This window comes from Colobus angolensis, unplaced genomic scaffold (assembly GCF_000951035.1).
Source record: "Colobus angolensis palliatus isolate OR3802 unplaced genomic scaffold, Cang.pa_1.0 Scaffold26, whole genome shotgun sequence".
NCBI lineage: Eukaryota > Metazoa > Chordata > Mammalia > Primates > Cercopithecidae > Colobus > Colobus angolensis.
In genome coordinates this window covers 9,389,208-9,412,900 of record NW_012115821.1, presented here as the reverse complement: position 1 = coordinate 9,412,900, position 23,693 = coordinate 9,389,208, and the positions used below count along the sequence as shown (strand labels likewise).

Genomic DNA, 23,693 nt, shown 5'->3' with positions numbered 1-23,693 from the left:
AAAAAAAAAAAAAAAAGCATATGGGAGGATGTGCATAGGTTATATGCAAATACTATGCTATTTTATATCAGGGACTTGAGCATCTGAGGATTTTGTATTTGAGAAGTCCTGAAACTAACGCTCTGTGCATACCAAGTAATGAATATACTGCCTTAGCAAAACAAGACCGATATCAAAAACTGACTTTTTAAAGTACAGAAATCCTAGAACATTTTGAGATTACTGCTGTTACACTATTTTTTAATGTCATTGCTGTTGGTAAACTGGAATGTGAAGTTGTGGCATTATAGGGTGGAGTGTGTGTGTATGTGAAAGAGAGAGAATTTGGAAGGAGGATATCTGTTGGTTTTGTCTGTTGAGCATATATTCCCCCCGTTTTGGTAAAAAGCAGCCTAATGTTTTATTAAGAAACCATTACATTCTTCCTGAAAATGGTTCCACTGGGGCTGAGCCTGTACTCAGGTGCCAGAGATGGTGGCTGTCCTAAGCTTTATCCTCCCAGTCTATTTCACCCCTATCCACTGTGATTGATTCAAGAAGGGACAAATGATCCATGTCAGTCCAACTAAGTCACCCCAGGTCTTTGCTAGGGAGCTCAGTAGGGGTGTTCTCTTTGCTCCTGGAGTTGCTGAACTGGTAGGATGTGCCCTGGGGCTGCTAAGGTCTTCCACATGGAGAGAAGCTGACCAAGAAGGAAGTCAACACAGGGATGAGCACAGTGGAGAGGTGTAGGGAAGATACCCATCCCGCTGGTAACTTTGGAGCCTTTTGATCCAGCCATGGCTGAATCCAGGCCTACTTGTGGACTTTTAAGTTACTTGAGGAAATAAATGTCTTTTTACGGTTATCTAGTATGATCTAGGTATCGGTCACTTATAATCGAAAGAGTCCTGACTAAGACAGGGGCCAACGGAGAAGCAATTGGAACCCAGAGTTGGGTAGAGGAAGAGACACCAGCTTCTCCATAGCCCAAGAATGAAGGGGAAAGGAGAAAGGAAGGTGTAATCAACTTGGAGAGCCCCCAAGTAAAGTGTTAACCCTGATCTCCTGATAGAGAACTTTCACTTCAGAGGATTAGACTTCCCTGGAAAAGTGAATCTAAGGCTCTCCAAAGTATTTCCTAATGAAGACAGCATTTAGATCATTAATATCCCACATCCTTTCTTATGTTATTCAAATGCTAACATTAAATATTGAGTAATTTCTCAATGCCTGTATTCTTACCAGACAAAAACAGAAACTATTTCAAATAAACTAGCCACTATAGAGGAAAACATTGGGATCACTGTAGATGTAATGGTAATTTCCAGAGACTCATTAGCACGTTGATGACTATTAATTTTCACATTTAATTAATAGATGGAAATGACATTTTCTTTTCATTTATGCCATTAGTCAAATGAGCTTTCTAATTAAGATTTGTAATCTATAAATTTATAAACTCTGGTGAATGACTCTAACTATGGAGAACTATTGATAGGGGTCTGCTTGGCCTGACAAGGCTTCTGCCATTACTCTCCCACTGGCTTCCAGAACTTGAACAAAGAGGGAAAATTAATTGCATCCCCGGGCAGTTTCTAAACAAAACTTTTGTTAAATATATTCAAGTTATTCACTATCATATATCACTGTGGTTCCAAGTCTCATTTCTACTCCCCATGAAATTCAACCAAAAAATTGTACCACATCAGATAAAGCAGCAAGTTTGACACTCATTGGTGATAATGAATGATACTTGTAAAATTTTTAAAGATTTAAATTTGGACAACTATAAAAACAAATTTGACTTCTAAAATAGATCCAAATAAAAATTTCATGAAGAAAATGGTGTGTAAAAGGAGTCTGTGGTTGGTCCCAGGAAACATCACGAAGATTATTTACTATTAAACGCTAATTAGCAAACCAATCAATAATATTTTCACAAGATCTAATTGCAGTCTTACTCTCTCCATGAAGGAAGGGGTCAAGTGCTTTAGCAAGTGGGAAGAAGAGTTTTGCCAAATCAGGATTTTGCCTCTACCGAGGCTTCAATCAATTAACATACTGAAAGCATCTGTTGTTGTGGGCTGACTCTGATGGGGAGACTAAGTACGTGCTTAGAGCACTAGCAAAGTAGGCACACCAACATTTTTGTTTTGAGATAATTTTCTATCTAATAAATAAAGGAAAGAAGGAAGGAAGGAAATCAGTGAAACAATCCTGGGGGAAAATCAGATTTTGTTAGGTTTTCCTTATACCTAGCTTAAGGTTTATCATTATTACTGTGACTTGTATATAACAGGATATCATAAGCTTTCAGTGCTTAGGAGCTGGGCTCTAATGGTTGTCATCTAGCCTTTACAACGCATCAGACATTTGGGGCATAGGATTCCAAACACAGAGAGAATTTACCTGGTTCACATTAAAACAGATTAATATAAAATAAAATGTCACTCAGTGACCAAATAATCATATTTGAAAATATGCATATGAGGAAAGCATTGCCAATATGAAGGTTTGGCATGTCCATTTCATAATCATGTACAAATAATAGCCAATATGCACACTAAGAAAGAACAATTATAAAATTTAAAAATATTTGCAGAAATACAAATCCACTTTACTGATAAACTTCTGAGGTCTAGTGGTGACAATTTACCCGTAATACATATTCAGAACGTGTTCTCTCTTTTGTAGATTTTCTCTAGAGAACTGCATTTTGGACAGTGGTCCCAGCTCCAGATACGCAAGCAGCATTTTAGAAAAAAGAATAAGGAAGTTCATGAAGCCACCATCCTTGGGAGGTGCTAACATCCTTTAAAAATGGTATAAGTGGGCCAGGCACGGTGGCTCAAGCCTGTAATCCCAGCACTTTGGGAGGCCGAGGCGGGCGGATCACAAGGTCAGGAGATCGAGACCATCCTGGCTAACACGGTGAAACCCCATCTCTACTAAAAAGTACAAAAAACTAGCTGGGCGAGGTGGCAGGCGCCTGTAGTCCCAGCTACTCGGGAGGCTGAGGCAGGAGAATGGCGTAAACCCGGGAGGCGGAGCTTGCAGTGAGCTGAGATCCGGCCACTGCACTCCAGCTTGGGCGACAGAGAGAGACTCCGTCTCAACAACAAAAAAAAAAAAAAAAAAAAAGGTATAAGTGGTGAGAAAAATATTCCTGACTCAAAGTCATAGGTTGTGATTTTTCATAGCTGTGTGACCTTGAGTAATTAATTTAACGTCTCTGAGCCTCAGTCTCTTCATCAGTAAAATGAAAATACAATCAGACCTAATTCATAAGACTATTATATCTTGTATGAAATACAATCAGTATATTGCCCGGTATAAAACTCCGTTGTTAAATAGTAGCTTACATTTAGTTTTCCCCAAAACAAAATACTGTTATTTCTTAACATTGTAACCAATCACCAACCCCTTTGCCTTAGGAGGGATGATCCTGTAGTAAACCAAAACGATTGTCCCCATTGCCCTGCAGCTCAGACTCCCCAGGCCTAGGGCTTGAGTAGTTTTGGTGTTCTTCTGCACAGCGATTCTCACCTCATAGTAACTCTGCACAGCGTTCATGAAAGCTTCGTCAGCCATGATCTGGGTTTCCCCATTGAGGAAAGCCTGAAACCTGTCCTTGACTGTCTGCAGCTGCTGTTTGCTGATCTGTAAGAAACAGAAAAAGAGGGAAATGTGAGCACTTGTTCTAGACAAGGATCGTGGACATTTTATGCTGAAGATGCCAGGCCCATTGGTGTACTGGAGGTGGCTTGTACAGGTGTGTGAGAGCTGATTAGGGAATCTGCGGAAACTTCTGTGAGCCAGTGTTAAACACAGCCATTATTTTAAAATAATATAAATAAATTATATTAAAAACAAAGTTAATACACTTTTAATACTTAAAATCCATTGCCTCCAAGTTATTTTACCACATTTCACTTTTATCAGTGCTTCTGAGGTTACTTACACCTATGGCATTTGCATGAGGGAAACTCTATATAAGGGAGTGCTACCACCCATCTCTTCCCAGCTCCACATTCAGTGTTGTCTCATTGGCAGCTTCATATCAGCCAAGGTGGGAGTATTTATACCATGGAAATTGGCAAATGCTACAAAACAGTGTTTTTTTTTTTCCTCCTGAGAGATGGTTGTTAAACATGTAATAGCAAGCACAGCACTGCACATGTCCCTCTGGTGGTCTGAAATACCTTGATAAATGAAGTATGACCATACACAGTGGTTTTCAGACCTTATTGTTGGTACATCCATGATCGCATGACAGATGATGTTTGGGTACAGGATACACTTCTGGGTTGTGGCATAGAGAATTTGGGTACTAGGTTATGTGCAATTCCTTGCCTATCAATCCCACCTTTCTTTCCTAGGAAAACATTCCTAAAAGATTCTTACTCATTCCTCCTCCTCACCCCTTATCTGGTTCTGTCCCACCATCCATCAGGTATCAATGCAGGCAGCACTAATTTATGAAGCCCTTCCCAGCCCCTAGGCTAGGGGCAGATCATCCTGCTTTGTGATTCCACAGCACACTGTTTAACTGCTTGATGGTGATTAAATTTGTTACATGATGTGTCTTTTCTTGCTATCTTATTCATTGATGTTTTCCCAGGGCATAGCTAACTGCCTTACATGTGCCAGACACTCAGGGCTGATTGCATGAATGAATGAATGGAGTGTACGCAAGACATGTTATTTTCAGGTATCTTTTCATTGGTTCTAATTTATATAAAATATGTATATTAAAAAGTCAGCCAAAACGTTGCTGTTTTAAAAGTTAAAAACTTTTAACTTTGAAAAAGTGAAAAACTTTTAACTCTGAAAAAGTTAAACTTTTTATAAAAAGTTATGCTTTATAATTGATCATGAGAAATTACATCTGAGAACCACTGTTCTAGTGGAAAAGGTAAGAAGATCAGTCCAGTACCAGTTCTGTTGGCCACTGTGTCATGTGGGAAAAGCTACTTATATTCTGCATTGACCTGTGAAGAGCCAGCCTTTCTGGATCAGGGCTGGGTTTAAATAAATTTTATCTCATCCTTAGTTTTCTCACTTGGAAAATGGTGGTGATTCTAATTACCCACTGTCCTGGGATAGTTATAGTTATTCAATAACATAATGAGTTCTTTTAAAATATGAAAACTTTTTATATAAATTCAAGTGGTTTTACCATTAGAGTCATTATAATTAGAAAATAAAGTTTAAAGCTTTAGGAAACGCAAAGCCAGCATGAGTTTTGACTCAGTCAATAAACAAAACCAAAACAGAATTTTGTTTGTGACACAGATGCAAGCTGGGTGCTTTCATTAATTTTTGTATCTTTGGAAGAAGTTGGGGAATAGTGAAGTCAAGGGTAGATTAAAAGGGATTAGAAATTTATCAGACTCATATTTGTTACATTCTAGGGCACCACTATTTAATATTAGCCACATGTATAATTTTAAGTTTTATAGTAGCCACATTAAAAAATAGAAACAGGTGAAATGAATTTTGATATACTTTATTTAACCCAGTATAGCCAAAATAACGTTTCAACATGTAATCAGTATACAAATTATTAATGAGACAGTTTATGTTAAAAAAAATGCTATGCCTTTAGAATCTGGTGTAGTTTATCCTTACAACATATCTCAATTCAAAGTAACCAAACTGCAAGTGTTCAATAGCCACAGTGGCTAGTGGCTATTGCACTGGACCAGTTCAGACCTAAAGCATGGAATAAACTCACTTCTAAGTTGCTAAAACTTTCCTGCTCTGACCCATGGATATTGATATGTGAAACTGAAGAGAAAATCATAGTTATTTTTTATGTGCTTGAAACCATTTGAACTGAAATATTAGGTAGCAGTTGATTTGCTCATAAAAATGATACCTATAACATAAATTTATTTTAAGCAGACCAGCCTTAATCTAGTTCACAAATCCTAACAGTATAGGACCAACCAAGGCATCTCACAGGATTTCTTGCTCAGAATTCCTTCTAAAACAGTGTCAATACCAGCTTTGCATGATTTTGGGGAGTAGGGTGGGATGACAGGGCGGGAGAGGAATGGAGGCCTATAGACCTTGCTTTTGTCTTAAATGATTAAGTAATTGAAATAAAATTATGCACACACCATATGAATGTTCAAGATTGATTGTTGACCCAGGCCAAATCTATCATCTCTCTTACCTTTCCTTAAATAAGCATGATACTCATTTAGTTAAGAAATATTTGGCGGGGTGCAGTGGCTCATGCCTGTAATCCCAGCACTTTGGGAGTCTGAGGCGGGTGGATCACAAAGCCAGGAGATTGAGACCATCCTGGCCAACATGATGAAACCCTGTCTCTACTGAAAATATTAAAAAAAAATTAGCCGGGCATGGTGGCGGGTGCCTGTAGTCCCAGCTACTCGGGAGGCTGAGGCAGGAGAATGGTGTGAACCTGGGAGGTGGAGCTTGTAGTGAGTGGGAGATCGCACCACTGCACTCCAGTTTGGGTGACAGAGCGAGACTCTGTCTCAAAAAAAAAAAAAAAAAAAAAATTTATAGAGCACCCACCCTCTGCCCAGCTCTGCGCCAGACACTAAGGGTTCAGTGGTCAACACACACAACCCCTGATCTCACCCATTATTTCTTAGGGCTGGGCACTAAGGAATCAAAAGAAATAAGGGCTTTTCTTCAGGGATCTTTTAGTCTAAGTGGAGGGGAAAAGGCAAACAAAAAAGCACATAAAATTATGATTCAGGATTTCAGAGAAAAGAAATTACAGAATATAAAACTCTCAATGGAGAAAGGAGCTAAGGAACTTCAGGAACATTAATTTTAGTCAAGTTCAGAGAACACACATCACAAAGCCACACAAAGCATCCCTTGCTTCCCTAGTTGCATTAAGCTGTCAGCAGGAGAGTTGGGGGCATGGACTTCAGTGGCAGAACTTTATGTCTGGGTTTTGCCACCTACTGGTTTATAATTCGCTACTTTTCTCACCACTAATTCAACAAGCCTAGTGTTTAGTTACTCAACTCACTAGCCGTGTCTCCCTGGGCAAATGACTAACCTCTCTAAAGCTCAGTTTTCTCATTGGTAAAATGGGGCCAATATTGACCTCATAGGGTTGTTGTGAGGATCAAGATAAGCAAAATACTCACTGCAGAACTTAGTACAGGATGAATGCTCAATACATCTTCGCTACTGTGATGATTCATTCTCATCTTTATTTTTAAGAAAACAAAAACAAAAATAAACAAACAAATAAACAAAAACAGAGTCTCACTGTTGCCCAGGCTGGAGTGCAGTGGTGTGAGCTCAGCTCACTGCAATCTCCGCCTCCTGGGTTCAAGTGATTCTGGCGCCTCAGCCTCCCAAGTAGCTGGGACTACGGGTGCGTGCCTCTACACTTGGCTAATTTTTGTATTTTTAGTAAAGATGAGGTTTCACCATGTTGGCCAGGCTGGTCTCGAACTCCTGACCTCAGGTGATCAACCCGCCTCGGCCTCCCAAAGTGCTAGAATTATAGGCATGAACCACTGTGCCCACCCTAATTCTCATCTTTGAGTGTTTGCACATACTGTTCCCTTGAGAATGCCTGCCTCTGGGGACATTTCACATGTACACGTCTTTAAATTTAGTGCATGCACTCCCTTCCAGACTCCTCGGGTGGAGGTCGCTATTTTCTCAGCATTTTGTTCACAGTCCTATGGGTGCATGTTTTATGTGGTGAAGTAGTTATTTATTTAAATTCAAGTGCTCAGAGGCAGAATCATGGGTCAGGAGTTGAGAGCACAGGCTTGGCGCCCAAGAGACGCAGGTTCAAGTTCTGGTGATACCACTCACTTCCAAGCTGGATGACCTTAGGCAAGCTACTTTCCCTAAGCCTTGGTTCCTCCTTAAAAAATTTGGATGATAAAACCGACCTCCTAAAGTTACTAAAAACATGAAAAGGAAATGAGGTAATATATCTCAAGATCTCAGCACATGGCCTGGCAAAAAAGAAGAGCCAAATGATGAGGGGCAGATAATAAACTCAATGGCCTCCAAGGCCCTGTATGACGTACCCTGACTTTGACTTGCTCCACTCTGCTCTTTACTCACTCTGGTAGCCAGCACACTGGTGTCTTTTTTTACTTCTCAGCTGTGCCCCGACTTTTCTTGCCTGAGAGCCTTTGCCCTTGCTGTTCCCTTCGCCAGGGATGTTCTTCTGGTTTTCCCCGTGGCTGGCCCCTTAGGATTCAGCCGAGCCAGCATATCCTGGGAAGCGCTTCCCTGACCATCCAGTCTACAGTAATGTTCCCCTAGCTAATCTCTGTCACAGTGCCCTGAAACCTGAGCATTTCCTGCACAGTCATTATCACAGTTAGCACTTATCTTCTCTAAGGTAAAATTATTTAATTTAACATGTACATAGAAAAATATACCTTATCAGCACAGAGTATGAAGAATTCTTTCTTCTTCTTTTTTTTTTTTTAAGACAGAGTCTTGTTCTGTTGCCCAGGCTGGAGTGCAGTGGTGCCATCTCAGCCCACTGCAAACTTCGCCTCCTGGATTCGAGTGATTCTCCTGCCTCAGTCTCCTGAGTAGCTGGGATTACAGGCAAGCACCACCATGGCCAGCTAATTTTTTTATTTTTAGTGGAGATGGGGTTTTGCCATGTCAATCAGGCTGGTCTTGAACTCCTGGCCTCAAGTGATCCACTTGCCTTGGCCTCTCAAAGTGCTGGGATTATAAGCATGAGCTGTTATGCCCAATCAGTATAAGAAATTCTCACAAAGTAAACTTTTCCAGATAACAAACTTTCATATCAAGATAAACGTTACCCAGACCCCAGAAGCTCCTGCATACTCCCAAAGTCATTCCTTCCTCCAAAAGTGACCACTAGCCTGACTTCTATTATCATAGATGAGTGTTGCCTGTTTTTGAACTTGATATCAATATGATCATACACGATGAGATTCATTCATGTGGTTAGGAGTAGCAATAGCTGGTCCCTTCTAGTTGCTGAGTAGTATTCCATTTTACAGGTATACCACAATTTATCCATTTTCCTATGATGCATATTAGGGCCTTCTTTATTTTAAAATTATACCTACTTTTCATTATCTCTCTCTTCACAAGAATGTATGTTTCACAAATACAAGGACCCTATCTGTCTTGTTCACTATTGTGCTTCTTGTTTATAGCTGTACACATCTGTCTCGTTTACTGCTATGCACATAGTGGGCTCTCAACAAATATTTGCCGAATGAATACATGAGCTTATTAAGGGCTTAATGTATACCAGGCACAGTGTTAGGCTCTGGCGATATGACAGTATCAAGGCACAATCTTAGCTCTAGAGTTTCTCACAACTGAGTCAGAAATCACATACTCATCTTTGACTTCTTAATACCCTTTGCCAATTGCATGAGTGAATAAAAATCTTACTTAGAAGCTTGCAAAAGCCGGTCTAAGAATCAACTGTGGGACAGTTTGTCTCTGGTTAAAAGTTAACTGACTTAGATAGGATTGAACCCAAAAGGTGACCTTGCATGAATAAACTGAAATAATTGGCCCAGAATACCTGACAGTACAACTCTAAATAAACAAATGAACTTCAATGAGCTGCTTACAGAGAGAATCCTCCTGAAATAGAAGTCCACCTAAAAGGATTGAATATGTATAGAAACCACTTGTGCATCAAAGTCAGAATTCAGAATTGCAGTAATGAATTCCAAGCAGAAAACCTGAAAAGATGGAAGGTGATTATTGTAGAAGAAAGTGCTGTAGCAGCGTTTGCTAGAACTATTCAAGCATTCTTGGTTCCATCTACCTCATTAATCAAAGCCTGAAAATCCCCACTGCATTTCAGGCAGTTTGTAATTTACTGAAGCATTCTGGAGAAGCGTGAAATGTGATCTACAGTGAGGAGAAAACCACATGTTCTAAGTGTTGGTCTCAGGAGGGGCGATGTTGAGTCAGAGCAAGCTCAGGTCAGATCCTAGCTCTGCTATGAGACCTTGGTCAAGTAGTTGGCTTTGGGTTTTTCCTCTGTAAATGGGGGAAAGCAATATCTACTTTACAGAGTCTTTGTGAAAACTAGGTGGGATTATATATGTATAATATATATATTTATAATACCTATAATAATATATAGCATAGTATCTGGCATAGAGTAAGGACCCAATGATAAAAACAACATAAGAAGTATTTGTTTCCCTATCATTTATCTTTTATCTTCTTTCAATGCTTTTTTTATTCACTCAGCCTTTTGAAGGTATCATTGATGTGGTATTCCTTATCTCAGTCTTTCTTGGCCCTTCTAGTTTAGAGGCTGGAAAGCCAATTACTACCTTCCCAGTTCCTCTTGCAATTTTAGGTGGCCATGTAATAGAGGTAGAAAACTACTGGGGGCATCTTCTGGAGAAATATTTGAAATCCTCATGAAAATGAGCATACTCAGTGGTATAACCCTTTCCTTTCCTGCTGCCCCTTCTTCTGCTGAGAATACAAATCTGTTTCTACAGCCATGGTATCTATCTCATGACCATCCAGGAAAGGCCAAGAGCATCACAGAAATGTGGTCCTTATATTTTTGGGTGGCTGAACAAATGCTCGTAAACACCCATCTCTGGTTTTTTCATTATGTGAGAAAAAAACGAATTTCTACCTGTTCAAGTCACTGTATGTTTTCTCTTACTGGCAGCCAAATGCATTCCCAATGGATACACATGATTTACAATAATCATGGAAGAATGCATACTTACTAAGATGCTTATTGGCTAATACGTCTCCTATTGCAACAACAACTGTACCAGAAAGAAGGGGGAAGCAATGCTTACTGTAAAAGAAGGAATCTCAAATACCTGCATTCTAAGCATAGGCAGCAGTGAGTAGAAAATTATCTTTGGGCATAAGGAGATGTTCCAGTTATATACATAAATTAGGTCCTTTTCTACTTAAAGTATAATGTCAGCATTGTATATTATAATTTTTTTTTTTTTTTGAGACGGAGTCTCACTCTGGTGCCCAGGCTGGAGTGCAGTGGCACAATCTCGGCTCACTGCAAGCTCCGCCTCCCGGGTTCATGCCATTCTCCTGCCTCAGCCTCCGAAGTAGCTGGGACTACAGGCACCCGCCACCACGCCGAGCTAATTTTTTGTATTTTTAGTAGAGATGGGGTTTCACCGTGTTAGTCAGGATGGTCTCGATCTCCTGACCTCGTGATCCACCCGCCTCGGCCTCCCAAAGTGCTGGGATTACAGGCGTGAGCCACCATGCCCGGCCTACAATTTTTAATATAAGCTATGCTTTTTCTTTTTTTAAAAAAGAAATCATTATCTGGGAAAAAAGGAGACAGGTTTTAAAAGCTTTTCTTTATTATAGGTAACTGGAAAAATGTCAACTCAACAAGTGCTTAAAATCATCAGCTAATCTAGAGATATTACGGCAATGTTTATTTAATTTCTTTTTCTTGAAGACTTCAAAAATTTATATTAGGCCATGAATTTTATTAACAAATAAAATACCCCCTTTCTACAACCAGACCAAATATTTTCTACTCTAAATGAAGTCCCGCTTTTAGAAAATTTAGAAATCGCCTCATCTTAACCAAATATTTACTTATTTACATAAAGTTCTTCTCAGCTTTTATATTATATATATATTTACATAACATACTCTGAAAAAGGCATTTTAAATGAGTTTTATTTAGCTTGAAGAAAAAATCTGAAAGACTTTATCATGGCAAAATATAAATGAGTAATTCTGAAATGCAAGTTGAAGGGGGAAAAACATGTTGAAGGTGGGAAGAATTATGATGAGGCTGTCACCCTGGACTTCCCTTTGGAACATGGTTTCCCAAAATTCAACTATTCAAATAATAATTCAATTATTTAAGTAATACTCCCATGAGTATGTCCTCCCCATGTACTAACTGTACTATTCACTTTTTGTTTTTGCATTAAACATATATCAAATCACTTTCTTTTTCTTAACTAAAACTTGTTCTAAGCAGTAATATCTGAAACCATAAGCTTTATGTAGTTTTATGTAGTAGCTATAGTTAAAATAGATATGTTCCATCCTCTTGCATACCTATACCACATTGTACAAAGTGCTTCTTTAGAAAAAATGTCAAAGTCTGCTATATGTAACAGTTCTTGCTAACTTTTTAAAAATTTAGGGTAGCAGTTGAATATAAGTTAATTACTACTTTAAAAAATTAGCTCAATTTTAAAATTATTTAATAATAGAAAGACCAATCAGCATGCTATTCCTAAAGATCTATTTTGGAGCAGAAGAGAAAGAATAAAGACCTGTAAGTTGGCCACATGATACTCTAACAAAGAGTTCTATGACCTACAGGGAAAGGAACTTGGAGACATAATTTGAACATTGATTGAGATGGGATTCTCCCAACCAACAATTATCTAGTAGAAGAGGAAAAAACTAGGAAAAATGCATTTAGAAGGTGAGTCGGGGCTAAAGATTGGATTGACGATCAAAAGAGAAGAGGAAAAGGATCAAAGGGGAAGAAGAAGAGAAGGAGGTCTATTTTTCACCCTTCCACCCACAAAGCTCTTAAAAGTTGTTCTTTAGTAGGACAAATGTTCTACCCTTGAACCCAGTAACATTTAAAAAAAAAAGAACATATTTTTCCAAGTTGGAGGTACTCAGGCAGTACTCACATGGATTCTTCTGGCATGTGGTCAAATAAGGAGTTCTAGAGCCAAAGATCTCATTAAGAGTTAGTTGGCAAGTTGCCATCATTCTCAAACTTTTTGATTTCAAGTCTCTTTCACCTGCTAAAAATCACTGAGGACTGCAAAGAGGTTTTGTTTATGTAAGTTGTTTTATAGCTATTAATAAATACTATAGTGATGTTAAAACTGAGGAGTTTAAAATACTAACTTGTTAAAAAAACAATAAACTCATCATATGTTAAACTGAAATAATACCCTTTTATGAAAATAATATTTTCCAAAAGAAAATAATAGTGAAGACTGGCAACATTTTATAGCATTGCAAATATCTTTTAGAGATTGGTAGAGGACAGTTAGATCATAATTACTTTCTCTGCATTCAGTCTGTTGTGAAATGCTGTTTTGGTTGAAGTATATGAAGAAAATCTGGCCTCCCACAGATAGGTTGTTGGAAAACTGAGAGATACTGTAAGAGCCTTTTCAGATAAATGGGATAGTCTTCCTGATACTATACCAAAGCCCAAGTGGTGGTATTTTCTTGAAAGTTAGATATAATGTAAAAATCAGACACTATATCAATGAACTTTCTATACTCAATTAAAACCCATTGATCTGTCTTGCTATTTGAATGAATCTTTTACCCATAAGTGGTTTATTTTATTTTATTTTTGTTTTGTTTTGTTTTTGAGACAGTCTCTCACTCTGTCACTCAGGCTGGAGTGCAGTGGTGTGATCTCGGCTCATTGCAACATCTGCCCCCCAGGTTCAAGTGATTCTCATGCTTCAGTCTCCCAAGTAGCTGGAATTACAGGCGTGCACCATCACACCCAGCCAATTTTTGTATTTTATTTTTTTTTAGTAGAGATAGGTTTTCACCACGTTGGCCAGGCTGATCTCAAACTCCTGGCCTCAAACAATCTGCCCACCTTGGCCCCCCAAAGTGCTAGGATTACAGGCATAAGCCACTACTCCTGGCCCATAAGTGATTTTATTTTTTAAAAATCATACATTGGTCATGTCAAAAATGAATTGAGCGAGTTATGTTAATTTTCCAAATGTTCACACATTTCATCACACAATACATAAAAAATCATATGACTTAATATTGCCACTGATATCAAAAAAATCTTTAGGTATTAAGAAACTGTCCAGATTATGGTGGTGATTGAAATCTCAAATTTTATTATTGGCAAAAAATATTGTCAGTTGTTTTTCTTCAAATAACAGGCCCTCTCCATTTACTTTATAGAAAACATCTATGAAATACCTACATTTGTGTGTTGTTTTCCCAAGTAAAAATGATATTCCATTTTTTAAAAAGGCTTGTTTAGTTGGCAACTCAGTCAGACAAATCCCTTCCCATGAGACAACCACTGTCCTTCCTCATGCTACCTAAGTGCTTTATGTAGTTACCATTTCATTGTATAGAATATTAAAAAGGTGTGTGCCCAAGAATCAACATTTAATAAAATTAACACTTTCTATGGTTTCATCAAGGAAAGTATTCCGTGAAGTTGGCCATTTTTAAGCAGGAAGTACATGGCCACGAGAGATATAATGATTACTAGTACAGTTTGGCACCACTACCTTGGTTTGTGCAAAAGCACCAGCAGTCTTCCTCATCATTGCTTTCTCATCATTATTGATAATGTTAACATAGTGAGAAAAAAAGCATATAATGTCTTGGCATTACGAGGAAAATCACCTTGCAGACTTCCAGGAGCATGTGGACTACGCTTTGAGAACCACTGCTCTAGTGAATCAATGAATCTGCTAGTAGTGAATCTACTACCAGCAAGGTAGTAGTCAGGAGGAGAGTGCTAGGGTATAGTCTTGGAGAAATTAGCATGAGAATATAACAAGCAGAGAACAGAACATGGTATAGGGGCTTGCATGCCAAACTGAGGAGCTGGGCTTTAATTCAAAGAATGGTGGGAAAGTATTAAAGTGTTTTACACAGGAGAGTGACATGGTTTAAGAACACATAGAATTGGCTGGGCGCAGTGACTCACATCTGTAATCCCAGCACTTTGGGAGGCCGAGGCGGGCAGATCACGAGGTCAGGAGATTGAGACCACCCTGGCTAACACAGCAAAACCCTATCTCTACTAAAACCACAAAAAATTAGCCAGGCGTGGTGGTGGGTGCATGTAGTCCCAACTACTCAGGAGGCTGAGACAGGAGAATAGCGTGAACCTGGGAGGCAGAGCTTGCAGTGAGCAAGTGCACTGCACTCCAGCCTGGGCGACAGAGCGAGACTCCGTCTCAAAAAAAAAAACAAAAAAAAGAACATGCAGAATCAGGGAATAGTAATGAGTTCTGGGGGTTAGCATAGAATCAGGAGAATGTTTCAGGCTTGCTGTGATATTTGAAGAGAAGAGGGTCCTGAATAGTATCTAGAATCTCAGTTTGCAGAGACAGGGATAGCTGGGAAAAGAGGAAGGCTGTAAGGAGAAAAGGTGAGAGAGAGATGAGGAGGGCATTCCAGGTTGAGGGTACAAAATGGGTGAGGAAAGACAAAGATGAGAAACTGTGGGTCCTTCTTGGAGGACACAGCAAGAATCTCTTTTGTTAATTACAATCTATACCCTGCCGACTCCAAAAACAAGGATTAGAGGCGGCTGTCTGAGTATGCACAACAGAGGAGTCCAAAAATAAAGTCACAACTATTAGAAACGAAACCGCAGATTGTTCCATTTGGCTGGAGCTCAGATTAAAATACTAGCACAACAACATATGAAATCACTAAATCTCCACACACCATCTTGGGTCTTATAAAGTTTAATAGTGAACTTTATCAGTAGCAATTATTTCCAGAGAAAAAGTTGAAAAAATCTGAATGCAGTCTGTGTAGAGGTTATACGTGGCACTAATGTAACATTCACAAACTGTGACCATGAGCTTCACTGAAATTGATTTAGATAAGAACCTTATCGTGTCAGCATGAACAGGGAGAGGAGGTACAAGTGATTGGCAGTCACTTTTCAGGCTGCTGGGGGATGTGGAGGAATGTGGAGACTTTGACTTGTTGTTCTAACAATCACCATTCAGGATCCAGAATAGCAGAGAGTAAAAACAGGACAAAGAGTGAAGGTGATCTGAAACTGGGAAATACAAAAAACACAAGTGCACACCCTATGTAAACTAGGATCTTTAGTTAATAATAATGTATCTGTATTGGCTCATCAACTGTAACAAATAGAGCACACTAATGCAAGATGTTAATGATGGGGGAAACTGTTGGAGGTAGGGGGATATGGGGTATATGGGGACTCTGTACTTTCTGCTCAGTTTTTCTATAAACCTAAAACTGCTCTAAAAAATAAAGTGTATTAGTTAAAGAGACACACACATGTGCACATGGAGACTTTCTATAAAGGGATCCAAATACAGCAGCACATGATACAGGCCTAAGCATGCCCAGGGAAGAACAGAAAATTCTATCGCTCAAGCCTGTCCTGAGATTCAGAAGCAGAAAAGAGTAAAAAGCCATCAGCATTTCTGAGTTTCATCATCTCATGTCTTATGGCAATATGAGCTGGCTGAATTGTACTGAGGTTTCAGAGATTTTTCTGCACCCACAAATGAGTTCTGGCTTATTAAAATGATATTTATCATTGGTTCGCTTCCCCCGCTGTTATTTTATATTATTGATAATTTAAAGGCATCAGTGATTTAATGACTCTTGCTCCATTTAACAGAGAAATAGCTTTGGTTCCTTTTGGAAGCAGTGGAGAGGTTGAACCTCCCTCAGGTTGACTGACACTGCTGGTCCTATCAATGGACAAACAGTGTATATTTCATGTATTGGTAAACACGTGGGGATGCTTTATGGAATATCACTGCAATCACTTTGGAGATAGCTCCTTTTTCCCCTTATAATATTTGGTTGCAAGAAATGTCGAGATCATTGTCCCTGTGGTTAGTTAGCAATTACTCAAATTTCATTTTTTAGTAAGTCAATTTTTTTAGTAACTCCACTGATGCATTTTAAAGCTATTAATGCCATTTAAAAGCCTTTCTGCATTTTCCCTTCACTTTCTTTACTTGGCAAAATCTTGTTTGTCTATCAAAATGTTACTTCAGATCACTTCTCTCTGATGGCTCCTTCCAGCCCCTGAATGATACCTCTTTAGTCTGAACTCCCTCATCCCCGACTCTTGACTCTTGGTATTTATTATATGATTGATATATGGCATGAACTTTAATGTCTATCTTGCATCAGCATTACCCATGAAGCTTGCAGAAAATATTGATGCCTATACACCCACCACAGACCCACTTACTCAGAATGGCTGGGAATAGAAACCCAGGTATGTACAAGTTTAGAAACTTCACGAGAATTTCTGACATACGCCAAAGTTAAGAGCCATTGCAAGAAACACCTGCTGAATGAACTGAACTATGGTATATTTTTATAAAGGATTAAAGGTATTTACTATTCTCTTTAGTATGAGTTAAATATTCTGCAACTTCATGTGAAATAAAAACTAGATTTTTCTTTTTCAGAAAGAACATTTACTTTTTTTTTTTTTTTTTGAGATGGAATCTTGCTCTGTCACCTGATGGCATGATCTCAGCTCACTGCAACCTCCACCTGCCGGGTTCAAGCAATTCTGTCTCAGCCTCTCAAGTAGCTGGGATTACAGGCACGTGCCACCATGCCTGGCTAATGTTTGTATTTTTAGTAGAGACAGGATTTTGCCATATTGGCCAGTCTGGTCTTGGACTCCTGACCTCAGGTGATCCACCCACCTTGGCCTCCCAAAGTGCTGGGATTATAATAACCTCTTTTGCTTTCTTGCCAAATGCCTTTGGAGCTGGTGCTTTTGGGGCTGGAGTGTTTTGACCCTTCTGAGATTCCAAAGGAGGCACTGCCTTCTGGCCTTTGCTTTTCTGGGCAGGAATCTTCTGGGTTGCAGCCTTCTTGCACTCAGCGGTCATCATTTTTTTCTGTAACTTTAGCAGCAGCACTTTTAATAGCAGGTGCTTTTTTGGGAGACGTTTTCAGGAGAGCTGCCTTTGAAGCTTCTTAACTTCATTCTTGATTATTCTGTTCCCCATTTTGCCTTCATGACTTTAAAATGATCAAAATCTGCCATCTTGGCTTTCCCTTCTCTGGCTTCAATCTTCTTTGCCCATCATGTGGCTGCCCATTTTGTGTTGTCTGCCTTCTGCCAGGCTTGTGGGACATAATTCTGGTGGGTACTGTGTGGAAACTTGAGGATGAAATCAGTGAGCTGCATGCATTTGAAAGGCGTAGCCTGTCTCCTTACCTGAGTGCAAGGTCCTTTGACCAAAGCCCCATTCTGATCAATAACATCTACAGTTGTGACCAATTTTTCCAGCATAAGTTCCAAAGAAGATGTAGATTACCTGACCAACCTCCACGAAGCTCCTCAACACAATGTCAGTGGCATTCAGTGAGAAGGAAACTAGATTTTTCAATGCGGGTTTAGAAGACTAAACTGGGAGACGGTAGATGGTACAGTGCAGCAGATTCAGGGGTAACATATGGATAAAATTCTGTTATTTTGAACACTTTTAAAATGAATTAGGTTGCCATTTGATGCAGTTTCTCGTCATTGAGAGTATTTGCTTGTTTAGAAAGGATTCATCATTGAATTCAGGGATAGTGGCTACCGCAGCCCCTTGCACATAGAGTTTATGGTACTTTATTTCATAGTTTTTTTTTTTTTTTTCTTCCAGGCTGGTCTCAAACTCCTGGGCTCGGGCAACGCTCCCACCTTGGCCTCCCAAAATGCTGGGATTACAGGCATGAGCCACTGTGCCTGGTCCCAGAGGCATTTTCCAAATAGAAAAATGATTCAAAACTTGAAAATACAGACTGGGCAACATAGCGAGATCCCATACCTCAAAACTTTTTCAAAAAATTAGCCAGGCATAGTGGTGCATGACTGTGGTCCCAGCTACTCTGGAGGCTGAGATGGGAGAATTGCTTGAGCCCAGCAGCTTGAAGTTGCAGTGACCTATGACGGCACCACTGCATCCCAGCCTGGGTAACAGAGACCCATCTCAAAAAAAATTAAAATTATAAATTAAACTTGAAAATAAAAATAAAAGATGAACGTGTCACCTAGTTTGTGATGAAGGACATTGTGTAAAAAGTTTGGAGAATGAGGTCCTCTCATTCTCCAGAAAAACTCTAAGTTTGTTTGACTTACTTTTCTTCTACTGATTAGGTCCAGACTCTATGAAGCTAGAAGTTAACTCGTAGAATACTGATAAGTTGCAAATGATTTCTGTCTAGTGGAAAAAAGATGAGCCCCCAAATTTTAGCATTACTGATCTAATAAATATTAACCAATTTTGAATATAACTCAGCAAACTTATTTTTGCATTCCTTTGCTGGTTGCCTGTATAAATCTCTCATTGTTTATTGCTCTTTGAACCAGCTTTTCCATCTTGCTAGTTCCTTCATTAACGAGTTAAATAAATCTTTGATAACGGCTTATGAGATATTTATATGAGTCATGTTTTTAACTTTGTGAAAAATATACTTGACAATATATAAAGGACTTATCATAGGGCTTGGCAATCAAGTGCTATCCAATAAATGTTAGTCTTTACCTATATTTTAGGACTCGTACATTTATTTTTTAAAAAGATACTATTAGGGCTGATGCTATTAGGGTATAATTTGCTTCATTATCTGTGATTCTCGTTGCTAATATGAATGAGATCTACTGAGATAAGCAACCAAACTTGTGCTGCAGGAGGTGTATTTTTCTGGGGTAAGAGGACAAGTACCACTATATTCACATAAAACATAACTGGGAGTTGTGAGCAGTGAATATATATAAGAGCAGTGAATCTACTAGCAGGAACAACTTGAGGCCCTGTCAGAATGCATACTCCGTGGATACACTCCCATTTAGAAATACAAAAGTCACTCTTACACAAACCTCCTTTCAAAGAATAAGTGGATTTGAAGTTGGGTGCGAAGCCCAGAGAAGAGTAGATATGCTGAATCAGTCTCCTAGGCCTCTGACACATCAGCAGAGAAGGGACAATGACACACGTGACTCCCAGCATGGGCAGCCAAGAATCCATGAGCAGAAATGGACAGGGGAGCAATGTGGCACAAGTCTTCTGAAAAGAGCAAGTTCAGTTTTGTTGGGAGGGACCAAAGGGCTAGAGAGAAAACTAATCCTGGGAGTGAAAACACACCCATGATTGTGTGTGGGGGGCAGATGGCAACTGAAGTGATCTGAGATGCTCCATGGATGCCAGTACTCAAAGCCAAGCAGACGGCAAGATGGTAGGGGAGATACAAAAGTTGCACATTCCAAGTCTTTGCACCTCAAAGACCACCTTTTGGAAGCTTGTCTCTTTGATTACGAAAAATAAAATAAAATAAAGGACCAGAGCAGACCTTACAGCCTTCACTTCACTGAAATTCTTCATTTGTATTTGGTCCTCAGAGCCCTCACAATTTGACTGAGACTTTTGAGTTCTAAGGAGCTTCTAGAAAAAGCTGAACATCAATTTCTAGTCACTCATTTCCTAATGTCTCCCTTTACCCATACTCAGTTGACATCTGCACTACTGAGAGATCTGGATTTTTGGTGAAGGTTAGAAGGACAGAGTCATCATTCTGGAATGTTGGTTAAAAATATACAGGGAAAGGAGAAGATATCCAAAGGTGGGAGACAGAAAAGAAATACCATAGGGGGAAAAAAAGACATTTCCCCCTCCTGGTAATTTTTGTACAAGGTGGTCATTAATGAAGCCTCTCTAAAGTTTAACATCAGGACTTACTATTCAAATTTCAGAAGCCCTAATCCATCCATCCATCCATCCATCCATCCATCCACTCATGCATCCATCCATCTATCCACTCATGCATCCATCCATCTATCCACTCATGCATCCATCCATCTATCCACTCATGCATCCATCCACCCACCTGTTCAACCACTTATTAAACATCACTATGTGCCAAGCACTGTTCTAAGCATTGAAAAGTCAGTGATAATTTAAAAAAGCAAACAATCTTGCCCTTTTGGAGCTACCATTCTAGTTGATGATCATGAGGCCCAATGGATGATATGGGTTCATGCCCAGCACTTGACTTAATGTGTCATTAAAAGAGGTAAATTTGGACTCACAGTTTTTCATGAAGACACCAAAGGGCAAAATGGCTTCAAAAAAGAATGCAAGCAGAAAAAAATAGGGAGAGAGAAATTCTATACATTAAAATTTGGCCATGAAGGATGGTCACATTTCTTTCTCTAAGAGGATGTACAGCATTTAAAGAGCAGAAATATTAGATTACATGGGGGCTAAACCCTGGATCAGAGGAAAGTGGCCTTGAAAATTATCTTTGGTGCATAAGCATGGGATTTTAGGAGTTTTGCATATAGTCTAGTTGTTGTTTTTTTGTTTGTTTGTTTGTTTGTTTTGAGATGGAGTCTTGCTCTGTTGCATAGGCTGGAGTGAAGTGGCCCCATCTCATCTCACAGCAACCTCTGCCTCCTGGGTTCAAGCAATTTTCATGCCTTAGCCTCTCAAGTAGCTGGGATTACAGGTGTCTGCCGCCATGCCTGGCTACTTTTTGTATTTTTAGTAGAGATGGGGTTTTGCCATGTTGGCTAGGCTGGTGTCAAATTCCTGACCTCAGGTTATCCACCTGCCTCAGCCTCACAAAGTGCTGGGATTAGAGGCGTGAGCCACTGCATCTGGCCTAGTCTAGCACTTTTTAATATAGCATCTTACATTCCTCCAGAAGATTGCTATGGTTCCAGAAAGAAAACAAACACTAAAAATGTGTGGCTTTCCTCGCACAAAGGTGACCTAAGTGATCAGTCTGAGACCTGGGCAAGCAATGTCAGTGATGTGTGTTCTCTCTGTTTCCCAGGAAAAGGCAAACTCTAGTTTCAAGCACAGGTGGGAATGGTGTACCTCAAATTTTTTTTTTTTGAACCACTAAGAACTACTATTGTTTCCTTCTACAGACCCAAGTTCTGAAAGACAACTTCCTAAAACTCTGTATTTATCAAGTAATGGTAAACCAAGACTATTTCTTATTTTTATTACTCTGAGCCTCAGGTTAGCAGTACCTCTACACTGAACTGATATAATTCCAGGTTTGATGTGTTAGTGGTCCTGGGAAAATTGAAAGACAGCAAATATATATTGGGGCTCCTGGGGTCTGGAGCAAGACAACCATGTGGCACTTGAATTCCGGCTCAGCACTTATTGGTTGTGAGAGCTTAGGCAATTTTCTTAACCTATTAGACACAATTATAAAGTTAGAGGAGGCAAGTTAAAACACATATCTGTGCAAGGCTGTTTGTTAAAGTATTAGTTATAATAGCAAATGTCTATTGCTGGGGACTGGTTAAATAACAATTGTGTCTCCACATAATCAAGTACCATACAAGTATAAAAGGAGTGGAGAATAGCTTTAGATACTGATATGGAATGAACTCCATTGGATATTGTTAATTTAAAAATATGAGGTGGAGAAATACATGTATAGCATGGTACTATTTATCTAAGAGAGAAGGAGAGAAATACACACAAGTGCAGACATGTGTGAATGCACACATGCACACTTACATTATAAAAATGGAAGACAAACCAAAGCTTAAAATGAAATGATGTATGAATACCATTTCCTATGAAACTTAACCAGAGTTCCTTGGAGCGATGGCTGATTTCCTGTCTTAAGCATGAAATGTACATGATGACCCTTATCTTACCAGAAATTAAGGAAGCTCTCAAAGACTGCTGGGATTCTATTTAAAAAGGACATAGGAACCAATTAAAGGAGGCTCTCATTGGCCATAGATAGTTTGAGAATGTATAAAAATAATGGCTACATAGTATGTGATGTCAAATTATTTAAATCATAACATTACTCATAAAACCAAATATATAAAGGATCACCTTCGAAGGACGTTAAGGTACCAACCCATTATTTTGATAACATAAGTATCAAGCTTTTTGTGTGTGTTTGTGCATGCCATATGAACTGCATCTCAGACTAACTAAATAATTCGTGAGAAAAACTTTCTCTTTATAGGCTTTTTCCAGCTAATACATGAAAAATAGTATGATACTCTTCACCCTCTTGCAACTCCCAATGAAATAATGGATGTAAACAATTGTCACTGATGGATATTAAAAGAAAGAGAACTAGTTATTATGTGTCTACTGATGGAAGTACAAATACTGCCTCTGAAGTATTCCTGTAGAAGAATCAAATATTAATGTGATAATCACTGGATCCTATTACCAATATATGGGGGAACAGAGAGAACTATGTTAAATAATATCAAGGGATGTAACCAGCAAAATCCAGACTGTGGGAAACTCTCCAAGAAAAATAATCTAGTATTTTCAAGAAAAGAATGCAAGCAGAAAAAAATAGGGAGAGAGAAATTCTATACATTAAAAGATACACAAGGGCTATATCAATCCATTACAATATATGCACCTCATTTGGAACCTGATTTGAATGAGTGAACCAGAAAATATTTGTGAGATCTTTAAGGAAGTTGGAAACTGACTGAATATTTGAGGATATTAAAGGGTTACTGTTAGGCTTTCAGGTGTAATAATGGTACAGTGGGTTATGTTTGAAAAACAGATCTTTATATTTTAGAGATTCATATTATAATATCTATAATGTTATGTCTGGAATATGTTTTAAAATAATTCATTTCAGGAGTATGGGGAGCACAAATGAAAGAGATTAACCACGAAGTGATCATTAATAAGCTGGATGATGGGTACAAGAGAGTTAAACTAACCTCTCTACCTGTTTATATGTATATATGTTTGATATTTTCATAATTTAGAGTGTTTTTAAAAGTTAGTGAGTGATATAACTCTGGTGGGAGTGGCGGCAGGGTCAAAGGCAGGGAATGCCAGTGACCGGGTCTATTTATAGCAACGTAACTTTCCCACCATGATCATGCTTCATCTCAACATCCTAGCACTGTGAGAATCTCACTTGTTTGTGCCATACTGCAAACATTTTGAAAAGCTGCTTTTTGAATGTCATACACCTTG

General features: G+C 39.0%; 1 protein-coding gene and 1 pseudogene across 1 annotated transcript in view; both read right to left on the bottom strand.

Moving 5' to 3' along the window:
* The window catches only part of CADPS (Ca++-dependent secretion activator), a 482,801-nt gene that overhangs the window by 368,631 nt on the left and 90,477 nt on the right, over positions 1-23,693 (bottom strand). The window contains 1 exon segment of the mRNA XM_011947195.1: positions 3,529-3,642. Coding sequence (XP_011802585.1) covers positions 3,529-3,642 — 114 coding nt within the window.
* On the bottom strand, positions 15,432-19,724 carry LOC105515450 (annotated as a pseudogene).